General features: G+C 41.0%; 1 protein-coding gene across 1 annotated transcript; it reads right to left on the bottom strand.

The window, feature by feature from the left end:
* Nucleotides 1-2,401: 2,401 nt before the first annotated feature.
* LOC149299690 (lysine-specific demethylase 3B-like) lies at nucleotides 2,402-18,413 on the bottom strand. Its single transcript, XM_089486140.1, has 24 exons — nucleotides 18,249-18,413; nucleotides 15,406-15,573; nucleotides 14,673-14,786; nucleotides 14,454-14,562; nucleotides 13,395-13,519; nucleotides 12,921-12,995; nucleotides 11,888-12,433; nucleotides 10,112-11,300; nucleotides 9,371-9,572; nucleotides 9,073-9,287; nucleotides 8,591-8,743; nucleotides 8,357-8,461; nucleotides 8,147-8,274; nucleotides 7,762-8,035; nucleotides 6,366-6,616; nucleotides 5,763-6,026; nucleotides 5,473-5,644; nucleotides 5,174-5,264; nucleotides 4,795-4,925; nucleotides 3,843-3,962; nucleotides 3,603-3,742; nucleotides 3,346-3,522; nucleotides 2,911-3,045; nucleotides 2,402-2,482 (listed from the first exon to the last, which is right to left on the bottom strand). Exons 1-24 carry the CDS (start codon nucleotides 18,411-18,413, stop codon nucleotides 2,402-2,404), a joined length of 5,130 nt encoding a protein of 1,709 aa, XP_089342266.1.
* Between the last annotated feature and the right edge of the window lie 660 nt (nucleotides 18,414-19,073).

The raw sequence follows: 19,073 nt of genomic DNA, 5'->3' as shown, positions 1-19,073 counted from the left end.
TACTTGGCATTCCTATGGAAGCAGTAAGGTTGTAGTTGTACAGCAGTAAGGTTGTAGTTTTTCATACACTGCTTCTTTATTTTTGTTGAATAAATCATGACACTGTGTAATATGTCGTGATGTTTGTCTGAGGTTGTATTTACCTAATTTTCAGACCTGCTAAGGAACAGGTAATTTCTATTAAGTCCTGATATGTAAAACCATACAATTCAAAGAGTTTTTTTCCCACGACTGTATAAGGATCCTGCCAAACGATGTAGAAATGTTTTTTCTTGCAATAAACCTATACTTTACACCTTAAATACTAAGCAATTAAGCTGAATGTTGCACATTTATCACTCCAGTCCTATTTTCAGGATAAGCACATGGTGGAGTACCTTACTGCATGCAAAATGGGGTATGCTTCTTTAGTTATTGGAGTTAGGATATTTGGCTTTTCATTTAACTCCTCCACCAGCCCCCCTACTAAAGGCAATAAGCATTCTAGTCATAAGCAGAGCTAAAGTAGCATCAAATCCCATGCATGTTTTTTTAACACATAATTTGTAAGCATATATTTCATTTTTCTGCTGCTTCATTAACTACACAAAAGTGTATACATACGAATGCTACCTTGTTTTAGCAGGGGCTGCAGGTGGAGGAGATGAATGAGAAAGTAGTCATATTTTCTCCAATAAATCTATACAATATATGCTTCAACTTCAATGTGGTAAAAAGCATTGGACTCCATGAAAAATTGGTTCCAACATGCATTAAAAAAAGTTTGGGGACTATACTGTTGAGGTCGCAAGATAATGAATCCCATCAGAGATCACAATGATCACATTATATTTGATTTTCAAAGTGACAGCACTTCACTAGTCGAAGTATAATTCAAAACTTACCATCGATATAAAATACAGGCAATACCCTGCTTTAATAACATATGGGAGTAAGGACACAGGAGAATTGTTTCGCTATAACCGTTTACATACTCTTGCTTTGCTAGGAAGTACAGATAACCGCATGGCCCCGGCAGTTTGTCTCTCAAGCATCTTTTCGGAGAGTTTTATGGTGGAAATGACCTGACAATTTCAGTGTGGCACATTCATTAATTAGTAAAAAAAAGGTAGCTCTTTTAATTTAAGTGCACTTTCGTTTTACATACACACTTTGGGCTCCACTGTGTACGTTGATGTGGGGTATGAAGAAAAAAAAGCCTCCAGAATAAATTGAAAACACAGATTTATTGAACTGTAATAAGAACATGGAAACCATAGTCAGCCCTTCACAAAAGTAAAGTACAGGAAGTAAATTAAACATATTCTACAGTAAATGACTTATAAAACTTGAGTAACTGAACATATAAACAGACCTGCAAGTGGCACAGCAGTACAGACAGGGGAATGGCAACTCTCCATATTACATTCTGGAAAGCATTCAACATTTTAAAATATGATAAGGGACTCAATTGGCTTTAGATAACATTAATCTTAATGGATTTTTAACTTAGTTAAAATATCCCCCCTTTCGGTTAACCCATAAAAAATATTTGTGCCAGACATACATTTTCCCAAGGTGATGCTGAAGCAACTGTGTATGTACAATGTAATAAGTGTTCCAAATAAGATGCCAAATAATGGCTGTCAGCAAACAGTTGTTCTGTTTTGGGACTTAACCCATACTTGTTTTAGGGCTGAATCTAGTGATATTTGATTTGGAAGGAAGACTAAATGCACTGTGCCTTTCTTATAATGCAGGAAAAAACAGCTGTGATATTCCAAAAGTACTAAAAATGTCTAATTCCATGAAAGAGTAACTGTTTTACTACAAACCTATTTTTTTTTTTTAATAAATACACAATTTCATACACTATCTGCACCCCAAAGGAAAAAATCAATGTCCCTTGCCACTTCTTGCAACCTCCATGCCATTTAAAAGGAGCATATTGAACTATGCTGTTGTCATTACAGTTTTGGAAAAGTAAACTGATCTGTGTTGCAAATAATCTTTCCCTGTATATTAGATGTTTGGGTGCACTACAACCTTATCCACCCCTAACCCATTATATGTTAGTCCATCTCCAACTCATTTCTCAGAAGTCTTCAGAAAACTAAGTACAGAAAAAGCAAAACAGACATGGTCTTCTACATTTCTAGTCCTGATTCATACATGAAGTACACTTGCCCAGTGCTTGCGCGGTCAGATGTCAAAAAGGCCACGGCGGGGGGGGGAAAGTGCCTTTTGTTCAAATGCATAAGTGGAAAATCTTCATAGTACTTCTGGTATGAAGCTGTATAGAAAACCGTGGCTTGAAGGGTCTCACGTGGTCTCTCAGGAGGTTTGCTTCTAGTACAAGTCCAATTCATGAAAAAGGCTTGTGTGTTAACCCTTTGTTTGCAGCAAATAAAGCCCATGATTACTAGGACCTTGCCAATTTAGATTCATGAGCTTTCAGGGTTCCAACGGCATCTTTAACTGCATGGTAAATAATATTCTTCACCTACAAAAATTATTTGAAATATGAAAACAAATCTTTTAGTTCATTGGTGATAATATAACTTTTGTAAAATGGACATAAAGGCTAATAACCATCTGTCCCCTTTTTGCATAGACCTGTCAGGCTAACCCGATTCCAGCCAACATATGTAGAGTGTGCTGCCTTGTCCATGTTCCTTGCACAATGGTTTTGTTATAGTTATTTATACACATTATATTAGACAATTTTGAAAGCAGTAAAAACATTTTCTATACTTAAAAAACAAAAGTTAACATTTTTAAACCTTTTTTGGTGTAGTGAGGGACTACAGCACATGATTTTTGGAAACTGGGATAAACTTGATATAGCTCATGCAACAAAGCTACATTTCCAATATAATAATCCAGCTTGTTGGGTCCTAATCAACTTGTAGAGCAAGCGGAAATGTTTACCTGTAGTTTGTCCTCATGGTTTGTGTGCGTGTTTGAGAGATGCCTGAACTCCTGTGTTAAGCGGAAGCAGTGTTTCACGTGTTCTGGTGACACAAAATCCTCGGCTACTTTTATACAACTGTGCAAATTGTGAACCTACAACAAAATGCATCACACGTTAAGTAGTTGGCTAATAGCTCAAACATCGACATGAATACCATACAAGGTTAGGTTTCAGGACAGATATAGATCTCACATTGAACCTGTAATCCTATTTACCCAGTGCACTCGGCGTTACAAATTCAAAGAACATAATGCTCTGATAGCAGGGACATTAAATACACATTACAGAAAATTTTGAAAACAAAATTATTCTGCAGTATCTTCAAATTTTCTTTTCAACATTTAAATGGCGGCTTTTTAAACGTGCATGCAACTTTACCGGTATTTACATACCTGATGGGGAGCTCCAGCTGGAATAAATACTGCATCGCCTAGAAACTGTACAATTGCCCACCCTTGAACCCCATATTCATCATATAGACGTTTTCGCAGTGCTTGGTCTAAATACCAACTCTGATCATGAATTGGATCATGATCTGGTGGATTTTCCTGGCCTTGTTCATCTCCGACCTATTGAACATAAAACAATGTTAGACCAGATAGAAATAGACACCATTCAGTCACTAATACATTATAAAATGCAATAAAACCTTTCGGAGCAGCTCACGGATCTTCTCTGCATCCTTTGCAGCATATATATGCCACAAGGCACCGGGCTTTTCTTTTCCCTCATGAATACGTTTTTTGGTTACTTCATCTGCATCTCCCTCCTCAATTGTCTTTAAGACCTCTAAGGAAAAAAAGAAAAAACAAAAGACAAAATCATACTGAAATCCGTAAGCAGAAAGCGAAATACAGCAATACAAAAAAAAAATCTGTTAATCACTTGCCTTCATCATACGCATTTTCTCCCACTGGAATCCCTACATACACCATAACGTTAACAGCATCAGACACATCTAGATGGAGGTTTGTGGTGCCAACTCGTCTATCTTCGGCAGTTATTAAACCTAAAAGTTGGAGAAAAGAAATAAACGTATTAGGTACGTTGTGGTAGACTAATAACCGGGTAGTATATAGGTTGAGTATCGCTTATCCGAAATGCTTAGGATGAGAAGTATTTTGGGTAAAGCATAATTTCAGATAATGGTTCTGTTTTTCTCTCCTGCATCTGCTCCTTTGTTAAGCCTTCTTCCGGCGGACCCTGAGCTTCCTGTCCGTTGTTCAGACTTCCCCAGAGCACTTCGGGTAAGGAAGAGGGAGGGAAAGTACTCTGAACAACAGACCAGAAGCGCTCTGGGACGGCAGGGAGAAGCCTAAACAACGGACCAGAAGCGCTCTGGGACGGCGGGGAGAAGCCTAAACAACGGACCAGAAGCGCTCTGGGACGGCGGGGAGAAGCCTAAACAACGGACCAGAAGCGCTCTGGGACGGCGGGGAGAAGCCTAAACAACGGACCAGAAGCGCTCTGGGACGGCGGGGAGAAGCCTAAACAACGGACCAGAAGCGCTCTGGGACGGCGGGGAGAAGCCTAAACAACGGACCAGAAGCGCTCTGGGACGGCAGGGAGAAGCCTGAACAACGGACCAGAAGCGCTCTGGGACGGCGGGGAGAAGCCTAAACAACGGACCAGAAGCGCTCTGGAACGGTGAGGGGGAAGCCTAAACAACGGAGTGAACAGCAAGGAGAATCCGAAAAGGAAGTGGGGAAAGGATCTACTGACAACAGGAGAGGTCAGACACCTCTTACCTGCCCCCCCCACCCTCAGTCGTGATATATCTTGGATAAGGGATTTTTGAATAAGGGGTACTCAACCGGCACTATACATTTGATGCAACATACCATAAGCATTATACATTTTGGGCCCAAGATCTGGCCGCACAAAATAGCTAGGCAATCTAGAAGCCAAATTGAGCCTTCCATCTCTCTTCGTATACTCTGGGAGGGGGAGATTCTCCATCAAGTCCTCAAACCTAAAAACAAAATAGAACGTTTTTACTTTTTCCACAGACTCATATCTGACAATTCTTAGGAGAACAAAAAAAACCAAGTATTAAATACTTTTTCTCCATCTAGCTAATAATTTATTGTCTAACTCACTTCAATACATTAAAAATTACAGATGGCTCACAAAACTGAAGCCTCAAAAAACATTACTAATACAAAGACAATATATCAGTACAAGAATAAATGTACAGAAGAGACTTGGTAGCAGTTTTACCGTGTAGGCATCATGTCCCTAAAATCTTCCCCTGGAGGCCAATCCTTTAATTTAAGTACCATTGGAGAACCATCTTCTGCGCTCAATCGCTCTGTGGGAGGAAAAGATTTTTTTTAGCAGACAGCATAGAAAATACATTGCTTTCATTTCAAAAGATAACGTCATATTCCTTAATAACTATACTAAACACACAAGGGATAAAATGATTCAATCGTGGCTCGGGTGAAGTATATATTTGTAATTGCATTATGACACCTATGACCATGCTGAGCATGAGCACATACAAACAGTTTGCTTACTTTCAATTACTTCAAATCCATCCCAGAAATCACGAACTTTCACATCTGAAATGATTGCGCAGTTCCGACAATTAACCAGATCCACATCCTGGTCTCCAAACTCTAAGCTAAACGCTTCAGGTTTCCACAGCTCACCCTTTAACTTTTTTTGCACTCCGGAAACCAGCACCGGCTAAGGAAAAACATAGGAGAGAAAAAAATGATAGCCGGGGTGTCCCTTTAAACATTTACATTAACACAGGAAACTAATCAAAGGTTCACACTTGGAAAGCACAAACACCACATCTTACCTGGCCTTGCTTCCAACACTCTCTAAATATCTTCCAGTTATTTTTGTTGCTAGGATCATGGAGACAGAGCAATCTTCCATCACAGAGCCAGGAATGTGAGGTGTGTTGGTCGAGGACATTTAAACCCATTACCATTTCCTTCCCCTCTCTCAGGGCTTCTGATGAAGTGCTAGCTCTTTTAGCAGCATCTGAAGTCTTTTTATTTTCTACAACAGAAGCAATAATGTGGTCCAGGAAATGCGGCAAACTGGATTTTCCCTTCGCCTGGAGACATTAGAAGAAACCGATCATTAACTTTTAGAAATGAAAACATATTGGAATAAGGTTGGCTAATTACCAAATACATGTCCTCAACATGACCTCATAAATCTCATGTGCATACAAGACAAAGTACAATAAAATAACTAAGACAGAACAAAGCCGGGGGGGGGGGGGGGGGGGCATGTACATGGATGCAGTTTTGTGCACCTCTGGACACAAAGCTGTTTCTTTGTTCTTGAAAGAAACACACTTTTAACATAAAATTAGCCATATAATTCTCCAAAAGACAATCACTATTTCCCCAAGTAATGGAGATTTACCTATAAGAAATGTTTTACTTACTGTAGAGTTGGTAAAGACCGGAGGAAATGGGATCCCTGCTTCCATGTTTCCCTGGGGAAGTTTTCCTGGGCCAGAGTGAAGGAGATCTCGGAGACTAGAACCCTCTGTCTTGGTGCTTGAAGCTGCTGGGCCCAGCAGAAGGCTATTGAAGAGTTTGGGTGACTGTGCTGCCTTTGTGCTCGAATTAAACGAGTCAATGCCAATAGAAGAATTTGATTCTTTGTTAAGAGCAGACCTCAGAGAGCCACCATCTAAAATACAAACCATATTGAAAAATGAAAATGCAAACTTTGGCCAGTTATAATCCTATATATGAGCCAGTAGTTTGGGGTTTTTTTTTCCCTGCTAAAAATTAGTGACTATGCCTTACTTTACACATTGAGATGTTATACAAACTCTGCTCCAGTTCCAAATGCATCCACAAGGAGGTATTTAAGTTCCACTAACCTACTTTCATATGACTTGACTATACACAGATCATCCATAACATTATGACCACCTGCCTAATATCGTGTAGGTCCCCGTTTTGCTGCCTAAACAGCCCTGACCCGTTGAGGCCTGGACTCCACTAGACCTCTAAAGGTGTGCTGCGGTACCTTGCAAAATGGTGTTAGCCACAGATACTTTAAGTCCAGTAAGTTGTGAGGAGTGGTGCCATGTGTTCTCCAGGTAAGCCACCCATCCACACCTGGCCAACCATGTGATGTAAAAATGTGATTCATCAGACCCGGCCACCTTCTTCTTTTGCTCCATGGTCCAGTTTTTATGCTCACGTGCCCAATATAGGCGCTTTCGGCAGTGGAAAGGGGTCTGCATGGGCACCCTGACTGGTCTGTGGCTACGCAGCCCCAAAAGCAACAAACTGTGACACTGTCTTGTAACACATTTCTATCAAAACCAGCATTAACTTCTTCAGCAATTTGAGCGACAGTAGCGTGTATGGTGGATTTAACCTCACCCCCCCCATGTGCATCAATGAGCCTTGGCAGCCTACGACCCCGTCGCCGGTTCACCGTTTGGTCTAGCCATCACATTTTGGCCCTTGTCAAAGTCGCTCAAATCCGTACACTTGCCTATTTTTTACCTGCTTCTAACATCAACTTTGAGGACAAAATGCTCACTTGCTGCCTAAAATATCCCACCAACTGACAGGTGCCATGATAAGATTATCAGTGTTATTCACTTCACTTGTCAGTGGTCCCAATGTTATGGCTGATCTGTGCGATACCACATGCATAGAAAGCCATACTGCTATAAGAAAATGTTATGGGCTAGACAGCTCCAATCCTCCAGAGCCACCAACAGATACATTTAGTTTACCTTGAATTTTTAATACACAATGTAAATGAGAAGCACAAACATTCAGTGTCAGGAAGCGGCAGACACACGTGGTTACCTTTTGTTTCTTCTTTTGCCTTTTGAGCAGCCAAGTCTGCCAGCCAGTGTAGGGCAGACGAAGGAGAGGATTCTGGGCACTGCTGTTTAGCGCTTTTACTATCTGTGCTGCTAGAGAGCAGGGTATTTGCTTCATGTTTTCTAGACTCGTCTGCTAAATTTTCCACAATCTCTGCTTTTATAGCCTCTTCAGGTTTAGACTCCATTTCATTGACTTCGCCAGAAAGCGGAATATTCTGTTCAGCAGCAGACACAGGGGTATTTACACTTGGGAGCTAAGGAGAAATGTAAGTCACGCTCATGAACAATTCAAAAACAATCACAGAACAGTTACTTGTATATCATTTTTTATAATTTCTTGGTGCAGCAATTATATATGTACATACCTGGGAAATTCCATTAGTAACTGCTGGCCGCAAAACAGCTTTGTTGTGTCTGCTGATACATGGACAGTTTGCCTTGATTCCCCATTTTCCCCTTGCTGCATGCACCATGTCACCAATATTGTAAAGAGCTGTAAAAGACATTTGAATCGCATAAACGTAATGTAGTTGATACACCAACACTAATTTGCGCTGTTAAATCGAAGAGTTTACCAGTGCCAGGGATAATCTGCGTTGGCATAAGATTCTCCGGTTCATGAGGCTGCCCTTTTGCACATTTTAGCCACGCAAAAACTTCATCATCACACGAATCATCCTCTGAAAAATAAACCAGAGCAATCAATTTATCCGATCACGTATTTGTTTGTAAGTTTATTTAGGGTCAGTTTAATATAAAGCTATTTTTCTGTAGCTACAGTAAGATCAGCAAACTTCCGACGTTCTTACCTCTCCGAGGGCGGCTCTTTCGCAGTCGATAACAATCAAGACAGACACCAAACCCACACTTGCGGCAAACCCAGTGAATGTTAAAGAGTGTCGTTTCACACACGTCGCACATCTCCCTAACGCCTCTAACGGCTCTCTTCCAAGCAACCTTTTCTGTGAAACAAAATGAAAACCATTAGACACCTAAACATACCCTCAAATAATCCAGATTATAAACACACATCCCGTCATATCCCATACAAGACCAGAGCAATTGCCATGTCTTTCTATATCCCTTTATCCCCCTCTATCATTTAGTGTACCCGTATAAATTAGATTTTTGGGGACAAGTAGGGCCTTAAAAATGGATACTCGTCAACTTGCCCTGCTTTATTAGGTACCATACGTTCTTATATGGTTTTTATTTAAAATGTATCAATTCCCCACTAACCCCCACCACACAAACTATGCAATGTAAAAATAAAAAACTTGGAGAAGCTTACGTTGCGGCTCTACCATCATCATGGCTTCCTTCTCGGACATAACCAACTGACAAAACTGATCTCCAACGTTAGCGAGAATGTACTTTGAAGTCTCCAAGTCAATGCCTTCGGCAGGGACAGAGGATGGAACCCAGAGACGCATAGCTTCCGGATCACTTTGCTGGGGACTCAGGAAGCCTTCAACGCGCAGAACACCTTTTCTGGTGAACACCAGCCTACAAAAGACAAAGTAGTGTTAAAAAGAACAATATTGACAGAATAGGAAACAATAGCAAGGCGTGAAAACCTGCTTAAGTACCTGCGGAAGTGAAAGAAGCGACATGCCACAGTGGAATCATCCTGTTCTTGCTCTTTGAATTTGCGGTATCGTTCCAGCCGGCACTCTCGACATTTGTGTAAATGTGGCGCAACGTTGATACACGATCCATCTTGAAGGAATGGTTCGCCTGACTGCTTCAGCTTTCTTACTTTAGTCATGTCCTTTAGGATAGACTGCCCAACTGAACGAGAGAAACAGGATAAGTGAAAGAGTACCTCTGAGAACTCTGGGTTAGCTTATATTATAGCAGCCGAGACATGAAAAAAAATATATATGTATAATTTTTAAAACCCATAGGCGCACTATTAAATAGAATTACTAAATGTATAGAGCTCAGCAGCAGGTAATGAAACATAAGAACTAAGGGGGAGCCACTCACTGGCAATAGTCAGGCCAATTCTATAAACAGGACATTAACAGCTCTACCACATACATACGATGGGTTTCTGGACCATATATTGCTCATTTTAAGCACCATTAATACAAAAAGTAATTTAAGAAAATGGCATATACGCTTTAAAGCAAAGGACTTACTTGAAAACTGACAACACAAGATGAAAGAATTAAATCACACACCCAAAGCATGTTTTAGTTCATTTTCTTTCAGCCATTCCACAGTTCAAATATATAGTATAAGGCATTAATGACCATACAACTATATATATGGAGCTTTCTAAAACATAAGCGGTTGTGTTAAATAAGAAAAAGCCCGTGGCTTACCTTTTAACGGGGCTGTCCGCGGTCTGCCTTTTGCCGCCTGCTTTCCTCTCCCTTTCCCCAACAAGTCTACACCACGTTCTCCATTGTGCCCCAATCTTCCCACTAGATGTTCTGGGATTCCTCGGTAGCCAGTTTTAGAGTTCAGCTGTTCCTCAGAATCACTCAGATCACTTAAATCACTGTTCGTGCTGGAATCGGAATCCTGCTTAGACGTTCTACTTCGCTCATCCAGGGTAAAGCGATTGACAGACTCAAAAGCGGCTTTATTGTCATTGGTGTATTCTGAGGAGCTGGGGACTCCAGGCTGTAGTCTACTTGACAAGGCAGTAAAGGTTCTTAACAAGGGATTGTCTGATTGGTTAGATCCAATGGCTGGTTTATCCTCTGTTGGACTTGATGATAATGTTGGCATTTCGATAGGCTGATTTAGGTTACTTGCAGGCGAACTGGAGCGTCCATTTCCCAAAAAGGCAGAAGTCTGAATAGCATCACCGATGGATGTACCGGAACCGATTGGCAGCCTATTTGGAGATTCCACCGGAATAAACAAAGGCTTGTTTTTAGCAAAAGAACCAGTACCCTCAGCCTTATTGTGTTCTTGCCAAGAGGATAATGGGAGAGTACTGGTTAAGGAACTTTGAACCGAATGGGATGAAAAACCAAACAGTGAACTGTCTTTCTTGTCTGAAAAAGCCAAGAAAGGATTTGAAGGTTCCTCCCGGGAAAGCTTTGGGGGCTGCAAAAACAGATTTTCGTGAGTTTCAGGGGGCCTGGCAGTTAAAACCTTTCCAGGGAATGCAGGTGTAAGTTTTGGCATAGACTCAGAGAAAGATAGCTTTGTATTTGCCTTATCTGCAGGAAGCATTGCATTAGGTTTACATAGGCTGGAAGAAGGAGCCTCCTTGCTTTGCATCAACACGTCTCTGTTCGATGACCCTTCTGTAATGCTCTCTGAAATAGCACTGAAGTAGTTACTAGGGGGAACGTTCTGTGACATACATTGGAAAAACAGGTTTTTGGAAACATCTGTCTCTTTTGGTTTCTCCTGGATGCTGCTTGCACCAAATGGAAACCCAACTGATTTGTTTTCTGGAAGTAAGCCATTGGACTGGCTGCGATCTTCTCCAAAAGTTGATTGTGAAAGAGACATGCCAAACCCACTCTGGGACAGAAGAGGTTTTCTTGGACTCTGAAACAGATTTAAATACTTGTTAACAATATTAATATTACAAACACTTAAGTAAAGAATATAACCCCTACGTAACAATCGTCAGAAAATGCACTATTATTTTAGGTTTCATTCAAAGGGAAACAAAAAAAAAAAAAACTAGCAAAGAATAGCAATGTTTAAACAAAAAACACAAATAAATGCCAAATGCTAATTTAAAATGGATCATGTTTAAAAAGTAAATAAAAATGTCTTGTAAATCTGAACTGAGAACCCATTTCCTAATGAAACTATACAAGAGGCAGCTAACAATGATGCTTTTATAGTTGCTTCTTCAATAAATAATGTCTCTCGGCACATGATATTTCAATTAAGTCTTAAAAACTCCCTAAATGTTGCACTAATGCTTTCAAATAATTTGTTATTCTTTTTGTAAAATACACTGTTAAGCAACTGCCTCTGTAAGAAAAGGGGTTTATTCACTAAATAATTAACTGTAACCGACAGCGGTATACACATATGTGTCACTAACTGTAACCGACAGCAGTATAAGAAATACATTTCTGATATTGAAGTTACATGGGAAACGCAATAAGTGCACTTCGCACCTCTCCAACAGACCAAGCGACCTTCTGCTCTCCTGCTGCAGTGGATAGGCTTGTGTCAGAGATTCTCACCATTGCCGCAGCGGCTCCGCTCGACATCTTGCTCTCAACAGGGTTTTCACCCAACGCAACATTTTTGCTTCCAGATTCAGCATCTTCAGGAACTGCGGTGGTCTTGCTAGCCATTGCAGAAAAAGACGGAAAAGCTAGAGATGCTCCATCACTGACAGGCTGGTCTTGGACAACCAATGTGCGCCCATTTTCTTTGGTGTAGGTCGCAAAGCGTATATTGCGATTAATCTGAGGGACGAAGTGTAGCACCTGTTTGGCCCGAGCATCCACTGCATGTTCTCCAGTGCCACTTGATTTCCGATTCACTTCATTGCCATCATTTCCGTTACTGTCAACGTCCTTCTTTTCTGCTTTTTGCTTTTTTGCGGCCGAGTCACACTCCGCATCTGCAGTGATTTTTCTCCTGCGACTATCCCTTCCATCTGTATTTTCTTTTTTCTTCTTTTTTGTTGTCTTACTGACCTTCACTATAGTTTCCTGAAAAGTTTCAGTAAAGGTTTGTGAACTGTCACACCTTAAAAGCGATACTGGATAAACAGTCCAACTATAGTTGTAAATTAATGTCTGTGTACCTACACAATGTGCTAGAACAATTATCAGTGAAAAACATACTACAGAACAAGGTTCTCATCTATCTCTTTCATATATCTATATATTTATCTATCCAGCTATCTAAATAGAAGCTTGTGATTGGGAATTGCTGCTCATGGAGGTGAGGGCCGAACGACAGAAGATTGATTGGGGGGGTCCTCATGGGTGGGACATCCTCATGGGTGGGACAGAGCACTTAATTGCTTAAGCTAAGGGGATGAAGAAATGTTATTCTTGGGCATGTGCACAGATGATCTCCCCGAAGCAGCAACAATATGGGGGGTTTTCGGTCTTTAATGTTGTTTACAAAATATAGTTACAAAGACTAACAAAAAAAACAAACCTACATCAATAGCATAGAAGAAATTATTACCTCGGGCTGTAAAGCAGCATCATTAGTCAGCACCACATGTACCAATCTAGGATCAATCGCCTTTGGCTCACTGCCCTAAAATAACAGTAGAAATAAACTGATGACCCTTGAATATATTTTACATTCACAATCAACCACACAACAAACAATTCCTATTCGTATCAAGTTGTGGTAAATTCCAGGAGCCCAAGTTTGGGAATGGAACCAACAGATGGAAAGCTTTAGTTAGTAAATAACCAACAATAACTTACCCGGTGGCGTATATTGGAGAAAAACACAAATCTCTAGAAAACAATCGATTACGTGAAGGTACATAAATAGTTGCTGTCTGGGTTTCAATGTATATGTATAACATCAGATATATTTAGGAAATGACCTGACCTTACATCATACACAACGATTATGGGAAACATATTGATTTAATTTGTGCCACTGAGTAATAATACATGTGACTGCTCTCTCAAAGACACATACCTCACTTGTAGTCACATTAATAATACGACTGATGGGATCTTGATGGGTCACAACGCCACAAAACCAGGATTCTTCTGATTCTGGTGTGAAAACCTTAACCTCTTGACCTTGAATGCTACAAATCCCTACAAAAATGATTACAACAATCACACAATGTAGTTAGTTTTATGCTGCAAAATCTACGAATAAAACTTAACTTAGCATATTTGTATCTCTCGTCCTAATGAGAAAGCACTCCCGTAAGATATTTGGCAAACACTAAAATCATCACATAGAATAATTATACATTTTTTTAATACTAACTACATGAGCTCTGTTGAAATGTTTGGGTACTATAGGGCGCCCAAACATTTTCATCTTAGTTACTGCGTTACAAACCATAAAAGAGAAATAGAGAAAAAATATTTTGGATCACGTTTCTAAAAAGCAAAACACGATCAAATTCCAAGCGATTGACCTCTACACAACGCATAAGCAGCCTGCTTGTAAAGACTCGCAATTCTCCCCCGGCATTTTAGTATATTTCAAATAATTTCACCAATTAACATTTTCTGTTAAAGAGAGGCGGGATGACTACAAACAAAGGACTCGAATATGCTGAGCCACACACATTATACATAATGCTAAAAAAAAAAAAAATGACCCCGGTGTGATGTTTTCTACATTGTCTTATAGCCACCAATGGAATATTCCTGCTGCTTTCACTACTGTATTAGCTGCTATGTCTTTGCACCAGAATCACTTCTTACACACCCAATGTCTGTTGACAGCATAAAAAGTGTAAACTTTATCTATTTTGGTAGAAACGGCAAACATTGCTAATAACTATATAAGACGTATATAGAGTTAGATGCCCTATATGGTTTTAATACCTGGCAATGAATCATTTCAATCTATTAATTCCTAAAATTGCTACACTGCAAAAAATAGCTACATTTTGTCCCTAGTGGGTACAATTCGCCTCCAGATGTGATTTTGGTACATGCCCAGGAAAGAAACCATCATATGGAATCTGAAATCTTGGTAAACAGGCTTGATTTAGTTACACTGCAGATGTACCTCTCAGAATGATGTCCTGGATTTTTCTTGAGTTGATGACAGTAGTCACGGCATCCTTCAATAACGGCTGTTCCTTCAAAACCAATTTATGACTATCTACTCCCATTTGCTGAAAGGGAAAACAATATGAATTATATTGCTAAGTAGGCAAGGGACCAAAGCTAGAATCGTAACAAAACTACCGTCGCCTTCTCCTGCCAATTCATACCGCTTCCATACCTGATAAAGACGCAAGCTGCTGGCATCTGGCAGGAAATGCATCGCTCCTTCCAAAAGAAACTCTATGGGAACCAGGGATCCTAAACCTAGTTTATCCACCAGAGGTGTGAAGGTCTGTAAAGAGACAGGTTATCAGGATATCTCAATCACATCACACATTCAAATGTTGTGTATGGTTTGCAATGTTTAAAACTCAAACACACATATTGTGACACGGTGAAAGATGGCTTCTATTTAAGCAGGAGATTGGAATGAGGATTTTATCCCAGTGACTAAGGGGTTAACTGCTGGTCCTATGAACAGGTGTCCAGGTTTAAAAAGTACATTTATATCCTAATGTTATCTATTACCCAATAGGAATAAAATACTCAACTGATAAAAAGTTCTGTTTAAAGGGTTCAGCAGTTTTTATAATATTTAATAAGTTTCATAGTCTATAGTAACCGATGATAATAGTAGCCTACATGGGACACACTGAAACACATTCACAGTATTCACTTAAGGAGAAGGAAGATCAATGAAGAATACTGGTACCTATTAAGACAGACTGCTAACCGGGTACAGTAAAATGCTATACAGAACATTGCAATAAAAATAAAAAACTACTTTAGATAATACATGCCTGTCTTGTATGTCATTTCATTAATATTTTTTTGTAAATTGAGTTCAAAGTTGTTTTTAGCTCCATGATTCATGTTAACTAAACAAACTTGGTATTCTGAAAGCTACTTACTAAAGCCGGCCAGTGGGTGGGGCAAACAGCACCCCCCTGGATTAGGATTGGATCTTTTCTCGGTGACCAAACTAAAGGCCCTTCCAGTAGGATCACCAAGACATCTTCTCCATGAACCTGCACCCATGAGTGCGGTCTATAGCTTTTTTCATCAAACTCCACATACACCTGAAAGAACGGAATAAAGCATTTCAGAATTTCTGCTAAAACCATTGCCAAGGAGATTCACACATGTGGAAGCGACAAGGGAAGCCAGTACTTTAGGTAGGACTAAGCGGGGATCTTATTGAACAACGGGGTTACACTAAAGTGAGAGCTGCGGCTTCAACACCCTCATTTCACCATCAATTATGAAGGGCCAAGTTTCTCCAGTGTGAGGGGCTGAGCAGGCCCTGTATAAGGCCCGATACAATGCCTAAGGAGACTAACTATAATATTATACAGCCAAGCTCTTCCTGAAGCAAAATGTCACTCAAGTTGGCTCTTCATAACAATGCGAGATGAGAGTTGGTCGGCCGTCTCCGCTATTAAGTAATGCAGGTCAGCTCAGCCCTTCTAACTCGAGAAAGCTGCCTGTGTTGGCCCTTCTTAAAGAATAGTGACGTTAAGGAGCTGAAACTCCCACAAATACCGCTATCAAACCACCCGTTAGCAAATTAACCCGGTTGAAGTCTATTTCTCAAAGATTATAAATTGGATATTTTTTATTTTTTTTACATTTTATTAAAGTGTTAAACAGCCGCTACAGCGTGTACGCAGCTCCATTTCATCAGCCCACTAGATGGACAGCAACTGCCATAGCAATGAACTATACCTGACTGAGCTCTATGTAGGACGTTCAACACTAGAAAAGATTGCACGGTTTCGCAAGGACTTGGAGGTGAATACAGAGTTTATTACGAGACCAATAGAGAATATGCTTTATCCATTATTTGCCCCTTACTAGCAACCATGGCATGCCCCCTAGAATACGTCTGTAGCCTGCTTTGTCACCCAATTGCTGCCATCCATAAACTGTTCCATTGCAGTCACTATTTCCACCTGCTTTATGATCTCCTCGGGTAATGTTAAGAACCCTGGCTAATGAATCATATAATTCATTAACTCTTTAAATAAAATCAAAGTGTGACAAAGGCGTTTGGCATCACTATTATAGTTATGGCAGACAAGCAGCCCGCCCCCTAGGAGCAAATATCTGGCAAAGTCACGTCGCTCCAGCGTATCCTTAAACAATCTGTCCGTGGAGCTTTTTTTATGGTAATGCATTAATAAAATACTAACAAGAAGCCACTCAAACACAGTTCAAGCAGACAACATAAAATGGTCCTAATATATACCAAGGGACAGCAATAAGTAACATTTCGTTTGTACCATAAATTTCATTATCAGCCCCTTAAATATACATCCGTTGGGGATGTTATACCAGCACTTCAGTTGCTTGTTTTATATAAATATCAGTCAGGTTTTTGTCAAAAAAAAAAAAAAAAAAAAAAAGGAATTGACTAACAGGATTGTGCACAAAAAGTCCCCGGAAAGTGGTTAAAGGTAAAAGTTAAACTCAAAGGGTACAGCCCAGCCATCATATGCAGTTTAATGTATGTAATGACGATTTTTCTTTCCATTGCATATGCATGGAGGCAACAGACTCCTGCTCCACCAACGAATAAAATTGTCAATTTTAATGTTATGGGTTATTTTGTATTCTCTCTATTGTGATAAAACGCTACAATCTCAGGTAGAATATAGATTTTTAATATAAAACCTTTGCATTCAATGAGCTTTTATACTTGCATATAACCTGCACCATCTAACAAACAAAAAACCAAACAAAAAACAATGACAAAACCAAACAAAAAACGGTAAAATGTGTGAGATTTGACAAGACGGTCACTATACTGACATACGAGATTAGTTAACGTTATACATTTGAGACGCAAAAAAAAAAAAAAAATACACGATCCCAGCACTGGCTGTTTTCAAATTAATCCTAAAAATGGCTGCAGGGGAAAAAAATCCAAATAAAAACTACTTTAATTCTCAATGCTAAATGATCAGTTATATTTCAGAACAAACATAGAATTAGCTATCCAACAATCAGGAATATATATATATATATTATAATCCAGCTTCGATAATTTAGGAACGGAGTGGGTATCAGTGACAACAACAAAAAGTTTACGGTAAATATTGGATCCCGGCTTCCACCGATCGGCAGAGAACAGAACCCGAAGCCCCCACGCGATCCCGGCGAAGTGCTGTATGTTTATTTACACAGAAGACGATCACTCCTATAGCGAGCTCACGTGTCTAAGTGTCTCCCTGACAGCCAGAAACACAGCCCGTGCAGCAGCTGCAAGCGCAATAATACGCTCCGATCTCGCTGGCGATTAACGGAAAACATGCATATATACATATATATAGATAGGCGTGTGTGTGTGAATATAGCGCCAGGCCCGGACTGCTGCAAGCGCACAGCTCCATTTTGTTTCCTAAAATGTAGCGGTAAAGCAGTGCCTGTTGTGAGCAGAGACGCGAAACGTACCCAGCGGAGGGCAGCACGGTTTGTTACTCATCGGGCTGCAGTATAATACGCGTTAACATAGACGAGTTAGTGCACGGTGAGAGGGGGTGTGCAGCGCCGCCGCTGCTGTAAATGGGGAGTCTCCCTCACGCAGGTAAACAAGGCCCAGGGGCGCATGAGGGTATAAACACACACTCGCTAGGCCCGGCTGGGGCAGCTCGGCCAGGCCCGAATAGAAAAGAAGTCCACAGGAAGGCGGCTCTACGACGGTGGGACAGATCGCTGGATGCCTCGGCCCTCCGTTTCATATCCAGTAACTTACCGCCAGCTCCTCGGGCACTGCTCCCTTTAGGCCCCGCACGGTTCCGCCCTGCCAGGCCCGCTTCCCCAGCGGTGTTGATGGGTCGGTAGATTCCTCCCGCCCGGAGGCCGTCTCATCAAAAAGGAGACGCAGCCGCTTCCCCACCGGAGACACGGTGGCCGCCATGTAAAAAGTGCTGCGGGATGCCCGGAACTCCGAGCCGACTGCGAGGGCGCGTAATGGGCGGCTGTACAGAGAGCGACAGAGAAACCTCTGCAGCACCCGCGGGGACAACGCGTTACACAACGCCGCCGTGCGGCCGGGAGCTCAGCGCGAAGAGCCGACAGCGCCCCGCTCGGTCAGGAGGAGAATGACAGGACAGTGGATCCACAGTGCCCCGCGCGTTGTGGAGTGATTCGCACATTCCGTTGGTTTCGAGCCCCCCTTTCCGGTTGGAGGGGCTAGAGGCTATGTGCTACAGCGCCCCGCGCGGTGCGAAGTAGAGCAACTTTCATCTGTTACAGCGCCCCTAGCGGTGTGGAGTACGCGGCACAGGGGGTGGGACTATAGTAAGACAATGAGCACTAGTCCAATGAGGTGCATTGTCTCCGGTTTCTAGAGGAAGAGGTGGGATTGTTTCAGATTGTCTGGTAAAGTTGGTGGGATCTTGTTTACCAATATATCATTAATCATTAATGGTTTGGAGCTTCTGAAACTGCTGGTTAGGGAACAAAAAATGGCCAAAAATAATTCTATTAATACATTCAAGGAACTGGGTCTAGTACTGATACCAGCACTAAAAGGTTCATGAAGTGTCTTTTATTTCAACTAGTAGGACCAATTTTG

Source organism: Sceloporus occidentalis, unplaced genomic scaffold (genome assembly GCF_023333645.1).
Source record: "Sceloporus occidentalis isolate IW3139 unplaced genomic scaffold, rSceOcc1.0.p SCAF_28, whole genome shotgun sequence".
In the NCBI taxonomy this organism is placed as follows: Eukaryota; Metazoa; Chordata; class Lepidosauria; order Squamata; family Phrynosomatidae; genus Sceloporus; species Sceloporus occidentalis.
This window is presented reverse-complemented; position numbering and strand designations above follow the sequence as displayed.